The 7,749-nt window shown below is 44.8% G+C and overlaps 2 protein-coding genes across 2 annotated transcripts; one reads left to right on the top strand and one right to left on the bottom strand.

Moving 5' to 3' along the window:
• The first annotated feature begins 631 nt into the window (after window positions 1-631).
• LOC124659518 (acidic endochitinase-like) lies at window positions 632-1,531 on the top strand. The gene has a single exon (XM_047197384.1). The coding sequence runs from the start codon at window positions 632-634 to the stop codon at window positions 1,529-1,531; it is 900 nt and encodes a 299-aa protein (XP_047053340.1).
• Window positions 1,532-3,626: 2,095 nt separating this feature from the next.
• LOC124666501 (F-box protein At5g07610-like) lies at window positions 3,627-5,273 on the bottom strand. Its single transcript, XM_047203852.1, has 2 exons — window positions 5,182-5,273; window positions 3,627-5,103 (listed from the first exon to the last, which is right to left on the bottom strand). Exon 2 carries the CDS (start codon window positions 5,071-5,073, stop codon window positions 3,910-3,912), a length of 1,164 nt encoding a protein of 387 aa, XP_047059808.1. The 5' UTR covers window positions 5,074-5,103; window positions 5,182-5,273; the 3' UTR covers window positions 3,627-3,909.
• Between the last annotated feature and the right edge of the window lie 2,476 nt (window positions 5,274-7,749).

Genomic DNA, 7,749 nt, shown 5'->3' with positions numbered 1-7,749 from the left:
GATTGGTTCCTATATAGTCTATGCTTCTGAAAACGTATGACTTTGTACTCCTCACCAGTAAACGGCGGGGCCAAGCGACCTAAACACATCGAAGGTATATAAAAAAGTGTAATCAAAATAGATTTTATTTGACTGGTGAAGTACGTACGTACAGTATAACATCTGAACCACGCGTCGTAAATATAATCACCGCGCGGCGTCTCCCGTCCGTTACACCTGTCGCTGATAACGTGCGAATGATTTGTCCGGCACTGAATAAGCATTCTTTTTTTTGGGTGCACCTATATTGTTTAATGATTCAGTTGAGTAACCTCTGAGCGTTCAACATTTGAATATGCCCGTCAGTCCGAGTAGTAATTTTAGTTCTGATTCTACTTAATAACCGCGATCACTCTTGGTAAATTCAGTTCATATTCAAGTGCATGTGGATGACCAGTACGGCACGAAAGCTACTAGAAATCCCCCACGGCGCTCGTATTGCTACTTGTAACACCACCGAACCACTATAAAAATCCATGTTTGCCATAGACATCTCAATTCAAAGCACAAAGCACACACCTTAGTGCTCTCCAATCTCCATCGTCCTTAGCACCACAGCTCAAAGCTAAGCCTTCTCCAATTAAGCCCAGCCATGGCAAGCCGAGGTTTCACTACCTTTCAGCTCACTGCCTCCCTCCTCGTGGCACTTCTTGCCACATGCCACGCAGGCAGCATCGCCATCTACTGGGGCCAGAATGACGGTGAGGCGTCGCTTGCGAAAACATGTGCATCTGGAAACTACGAGTTCGTCATTCTTGCTTTCCTCCCCAAGTTCGGCAAGGGACAGACACCGCAGCTGGACTTTGCAAGCCACTGTGACCCATCATCTGGTGGCTGCAGAAGCCAGAGCAAGGACATCACCTCATGCCAGAACCGTGGCGTGAAGGTTCTTCTTTCCATCGGCGGCGCGGATGGAAGCTACGGCCTCTCCTCCCCCGGTGACGCCAGCCAGGTTGCCATGTACCTATGGAACAACTTCTTGGGCGGCACATCCTCGTCCCGCCCCCTTGGCGATGCCATACTCGATGGCATCGACTTTGACATCGAGATCGGCGGTGCTAAATTCTGGAACAACCTTGCTACGGACCTCAAGAAATTGGGTAAGAACGGTGGGAAGACAGTCCTGCTGAGCGCGGCACCGCAATGCCCCTTCCCTGATGAATGGGACGGCGGCGCAATCAGCACTGGATTGTTTGATTATGTCTGGGTGCAGTTCTACAACAACCAGGAGTGTCAGTTCGACGCGGGGCGTGCTGCCTTCATGGATGCGTGGAATAAGTGGGTGTCGGTGCCAGCAGGTAAGATCTTTTTGGGACTGCCAGCTTCTAGCTCCAAAGACGCGGCGGGCACGGGATTCATCCCTGCCGATGAGCTCACGTCACGTGTGTTGCCGCTCATCAAGGGCTCGCCCAAGTACGGTGGCGTCATGTTGTGGTCTAAGTACTACGACGATCGTAGTGGATACAGCTCTGCCATCAAGAGCTACGTGTGATTATTTATGTTGTGCTGGACACCTTGGCCTAGTATTTGTTGCATTCGGCGTTTTGTGCCCCGTCTTATGTATCATAGTATAGTGTGTTCATTGTCGGCATCATATTGGTAGCTAGCATAACAGTGTGTTATGTAGTTATGCAAGCATATGTAAATATGAATGGAAAAGAGTACAATTGATAGTTTGAAGGTAAGTTCCATTTTCTTGACAAGTGTTCTTTTCACGTATCTGTTCAGCTTATATGCTGGTAAATTGCAAAATATTTAATTGTTATAAGCCCCAATTTTACCGCACGGATCAGGTACACACACGTCATGTCGTACACACTAGGATTTTACATTGACTTGCCTCCCTCTCGCAGATCAGCTCGTCGCATTTTACTACATTTACAAGACTAGTAATTTATATAGAATTTTAGTTGGTAATTTTTGTTTTGTTTATGTTTTTCCTTTTCCCTAATATAATTTGGTAGCAACTTTCAATTAATTAATTATCCATTCATGAATTTCTTTCAATTAATTTTTCCTTATTTTACGTTATTTGGATTTCTTTGAAAAAAACGAGTGTGTTGCGATGTGCAAAACCACTTCATGTCATCCATTGAACTGGTTTGGGCCAAATAATATCTAAATCCTCTTCTTAATGATCTAGTTTCAAATGGCAACATGAAGAATGGAAGACCGACATATGTGTTTCCCCTGAATTAACGCTTTGTTATTGTGCAGATGAAACTCTATTGTTGATTTGCTGAACCACTCCCATGTACTCCTCTCCCAAAAGCCAGACTTCCAAAGATGTGCAGCATTGGAGAGGGTAGTGTCTGTGAATATACAACAACAGAATAAAACACGGCAGTTCCACTGGAAAAAATAAACAAGCGCAGTTAAATTCATGCCACTGAGTTCTACCGGTTGCTAGCTTCAATGCAATATGGCTTTTCCAGGCGGAGCTAGATTTTAGACATCGTGGCTAGAGATTAAGAAGATCAAAGTAACCCTTCAGTGTCCTGCAAGATATGATATTGGATAAAAGTATCTTCAAATGAGCCATTGTCCTTAGGTGGAAGTTATGGCATTATGGCCTTGTAGTCGGCTTTAGTCCATACAATGATAATACCCAACGATAGATAAAAATAAATAAACAACAGGCAAAAAAACCAAACAGAAGAATGGTGTAATGATCAAACATTATAACCAAACAATCTCCAGGCTAGTCTCAGGGAGTTTCCAGGCCAGGCAAATCTTTGCCAGGCCTCAAACCAAACATGCTCTATATTCCTGCTTAGCTAGCTGGTCAACACTGTTCAGATAGAAAGGGCAGGAAAGCACAAATGTAGTGTCGACATATTTGTAAGGGGAACTCGGGAGTTAACTTGTACCTAGTATTATTCAGTGCATAAATCAATTTCAGTTGTTTCAGCGGTCTAGGTGACTGACCCGTTGAACACAGCAGACCAGTCATAAAAATAAATTCTTGGAAATAGGGGAGGCACCATACAAAGTTCATCATATGCAGAGCAGAAAACTGCCAAGAAAATCACTGTCGCTGCTTGCTCACACCAGGTTGAAAATATGATAGGATGATCCAATGACAGAATTGATGATTGGTGTAACACAACAATAGACAAAAGTAAAACAGCAGTCAAAAGGCAAACAGCCCAATGGTAAAATGATCAAACATTACATTGCTCCTTGCCTGGATAGTAGTCAGCACTGTTCCAATCAAAGAGCAGGTACAAGTTAGACATCCTCTATAGGGAAAACTGAAAATCAACTTATACCAACATGCTAGTATACGTCTAAATTCTTGAAAATACAGCAGGTACCACACAAAGAAATAGTCTACTTAAAACCAATAGAAAAGCATTTGCTATCGAAAGTCTAATACTTCAGGTGCAACCAAGCCCATCATTCACTACAAATGTGTATGGTAAAAAAATAAATTGCGCAATTAAATAAAAAATATCTAACAGGAAATGACATTCAGTAGCATGAAAAAGCAAAAGGAGATCCAGATGCAAAAGTTGCAGCATACACAACATAGACCAAAGAGATAAATAAGCAGAGAACATAATTCAGATGTTAAACATTAATAGTGGTTCAATACGACGATCATCATATCCACGATTAAAATAGTAGGGTGTTACACAACTGCATGGGAAGCTAGCCGCCATGACTACATAAAAGTACACAAACGCAAGCTCAGCCACTAAGTTAACTGCAATACAGAGCTACATAAAGTGAGGACATGAGTGCATTCAAGCACCAACATGACCCTATCACAACAGCAAAAACGTTAACCCCGGTCACTGAAGTCAAAAGTAAACTCTAATAACATCAGAAATGTAGATACCTGCGAAGCTGCACTACACAAGACATTTAGTGCCCATCTGCCAATGGCTCCGAGTACAATGGAACATATGGAATACAAAGAGTCTTGTCCCACCCAATTTGACAATCCCGTCCAAGTTGACATATAAAACACAGCTTTCTGCGATCCATGTCATATGACATCAACATGTTCTCATACCCACAAATTATGAAAATCATATTGCGTCCAGGGTGGAATGAGATGACATTGTAAAAATTACCAAATGATGAATACGATGCTCCAAACAACTCCAAGTGGCTGACATTGTGTTTCAAGGTCCATTTTTCACTATAGCAGTCCTCAAGAGCCCATACTGATAATTCTTCACCATCAGAACCAGAATAACAATTTGTGAAATACAACTGCCTTTGTGATAGCAAAACACCAACAATAGGAGCATCATCATAGTATGGTGGCATAGGAATATCAATGAGACGCCAATTATTTCCTTCCACGCCGACAACAACTATAAAATTATTAGAGGTAGCCAAATGTAGGGCGCCATTTAAAAAAACGCCTCTTGAACTCGTTGGTATTGCAAACATAATGTCCAGGCTTCGATGCTTCCAAACTCCTGCTTTAGACGAGTATATCGCCAATGTTTCAATGCAGCCATCACAATCACTCAACTCAGACTCATCTATACCCCAGGTCTCCTCATCAATGAACTCAAACACATGAAAGTGAGAGGATACCGTCGGCTCAAACCCGAGGCGAACGACATTCACCTTGCTGGACCAATCGGTGGCAGGCACAACAACCCATCTTTCAGTGGCCGGATTGCACACGACATAGTCCAATGTCTTAGGATCAGTCGCCTTCCAACAACGGCAGAGAAGGAGGCCATTGCAGCAGTCCAAAATGTCAAGGCCATTGTATTTGGGCAGAAAGGATAGTGAAGGATCGACGAGAGGTTCACCTTCCCCTGAAACGTTGGTGAAATATCGAGCACACTTGGGGAACCGGTTCTTGTTGTAGCTTTCGTGGAAGAAGCCGACGAGGGGCTGGGGCATCTTCTTGCGGTGGTCGGGGTGGGAGATGAGGTCACGCCAGCGTGTGGAGACACACTTGCAGCAGCAGGTGGACTTGTAGGGCACGCGGGAGATGATGTCGGCGAGGATGTCGTCGGTGACCTTGGAAATAGGTTCGCCTCTCATCAGTGCACCCTCCATCCCCGTCCGTGGAAACGAGGGGCGCCGAGTCTGCAGATCGGAGCGGAGGAGCAGAGATTATAAATCTGTACTATCAGTGAGGGGAGCGTGGGCGCAGAGAGGATCTACCAAGTTCTTTCCCCGCGAGCTGCAAATCGAGCAACGGCGGGAGCGGTGGTGCTGTTTGCTGCCATCTGCGCCGGCGAGCGAGGGTTTGGGAGTAGCTGTGCGAACAGTCTACGGGATGGGAGGTGGAAGACGATGGGATTTATTTGGGCTTTTTCTGGGCCCTGTGAGTCTTTTTGCAAAAATGGGCCAACTGAAAGAAAACTTTGTCGTATCAGTTGCAAAACCAAACCCGCAAAATAATGACAGTTGCTACCCCCCTACAAAAAATGAATGAGAATTCAGGAAATTCAAAATTGGTGCATTTGCTTTTCGAGTGAAGGTTTGTTATTATTGCAAAAAAATGAATGCTCATGTCCAAGTTCCATGTACTTATGTAAATTCTTATCAAAAAATAATAACTCAATGGCCTGATTAAAAAAAAACCGTTGTTTTGAAAATTGCTTTCCAAAGACAAGAGCAGGTTGGTGCACCGCGTGCTCCAGATTTTTAGAATATTTGAAAATTATATTTTTATGTTTTAAAAAATAATAAAATTTATTCTATGAATACATACATGTGTCCTGAATACTCGTGTGAAGTTTTGACAGAAATTGGATTGTATTTTAAGCTACAGAAAAAGAACAAATTTGTGGCTATGAATAGGGATGAAAAACTCAGATTTTTTCAGAAATTTGTCTTTGTTGTATAGCCCGAACAACATACTTTCCTCCAAAATTTCTAGTGTACCTTTGAAACATTTATATGTATGTGCATATTTAATTTTAGATTTTTTTGGAATGCTAGAAGTATGTTTTTAAAAAAACCGAGAGTACTGGTGCTCATGTGCCAAAGTCACTTTTCGTCCAAAGACCTGCTTTATTATTATTTTGTCAAACTTTCCAGGCACATAAACTAATAACGGGTTTTTAAGTAATGTGTTAATATTTCAACTGTCCATCCACGTGCAAGTACACACGGGAACCAAAATGTTATCCTCGTGGTAGTTGTCGATACTATAAATGTTACATTTCCCCTTTCTTCTCGAGACATGCAAAGAGCAAGGAGAAGATCTTCTCTCCATCTACCGTATGCAACCCCACGGGTTCTCCTCCCCTTCAGCTGCTGCTCAACAGAGAGCCCCGGTGCATCGTTCTCGACGAGTCGCTAAGCTATAGTTAGATTTATGTGAGGGCGCAGCTGTGGTGGCGACAATGGCGTTCCAGTGGCGAATACCTCCATCTCAATGGTGTTCTCCTAGCAACGCCGATTAAGCGGGTGGAGTGTGCTTTCTCTTGATCGGTCCGAGTGTTATCGGTGTGGCAGCGGCAGAATCCACACGGCGAACTTTTGTCCTCCGACTCCATCCACATGACCATAAGGTAGTGGCAGAGCGTGCCTTTGCGTGGCATCTGGGCTAAATTGTGCCATGAGCGAGGTAGTGTCTTCCTGTTACAAAATTTTAAATACAAAATCAACTCGTGTCTCCAGAAATGAAAATAGCAGATTGTGGTTGTGGTAGTGTGAACAGACCGGATTCATAGCCCAACTCGAAATAACTACCATGCATAGCATGATTTTTCTCTCAAACTGGGAATATAATTTAAAATTAGATTTTCCGGCGTGACAAGTATATGTTGCCTTGGTTAACCTGATTATTTCCAAAATCTATAGAAACTTATATCCTGTGTTTCAAACATCAGTGTTGTGGGTATACTTTATGGGTATATCAACGGCATGGTCTAGATCCGGCAAGTCTGGGTGGCCCATAGTTGGTGGTGAGGCATGTGACCCATCGGGCGGCCCAGTTGTTGTAGATCATGAAGGATGAAGTCCAGCCCAGGAACAGGAAGCCGGATCTCAACCGACCTACGAAGGAGGCCGGATCCGTGACAGCCCATGAAGTATCCGGATCCAGCACGGCCTAGAAGGAAGGCGGATCCTTTACGTACACGGCAAGACATTGTACCGTAGTTAGGCAACTTGTATTCCGGCTAGGACTCTCCATGTAAACCCTAGATCCGTGCGCCTATATAAGCCGGATCCCGGGAGCCCTAGAGGCACAACCACAACTCATTGTAACAACGCGAAAGCGCCCAGATAATTCCAGACAAGCAGCAGTAGGCCCCGTCATCGTGCGGGTGTTCCGAAGCCTGGGTAACTCGCGTACCACCGTCCCGTGAGCACTCCGCCCTATGGCCCCTACTTCTTCTCCCCCTCGTGAGGATCCCTCCTCCGAGGTACCGTCGAATAGGCAACGACAGTTGGCGCCCACCGTGGGGCCTGTGGCGTCTGGAGGCCGGAACCGGGAGGGTTCCGCCATGGGAAGCTACGACGACACCATCGCCGTGGGGCGCGTCCTCTACGCCGGAAATCTGCCGATCGTCCCTCCGGATGAGTGTTGGATTCCGGCTAGGACAAACCCCGTCAACCTCTCCATCGTCCCAATTGGCGGCATACACATCTTCATCGGGGAAACCGTCGATTCCGACGGAAACCCACTGGTAAGTAACGCAGACGCGACCGCTGCAGAGCTGGACGTTGTCGCGAAGATCCGATCTGAAATGCAGGAGCTTCCCAAGGAAGATTCCG

The sequence above is a fragment of the Lolium rigidum genome, chromosome 6 (assembly GCF_022539505.1).
Source record: "Lolium rigidum isolate FL_2022 chromosome 6, APGP_CSIRO_Lrig_0.1, whole genome shotgun sequence".
Taxonomy (NCBI): domain Eukaryota; kingdom Viridiplantae; phylum Streptophyta; class Magnoliopsida; order Poales; family Poaceae; genus Lolium; species Lolium rigidum.
Note: the sequence above shows the minus strand (reverse complement) of the source record. Positions and strands in the feature narration are given on the sequence as shown.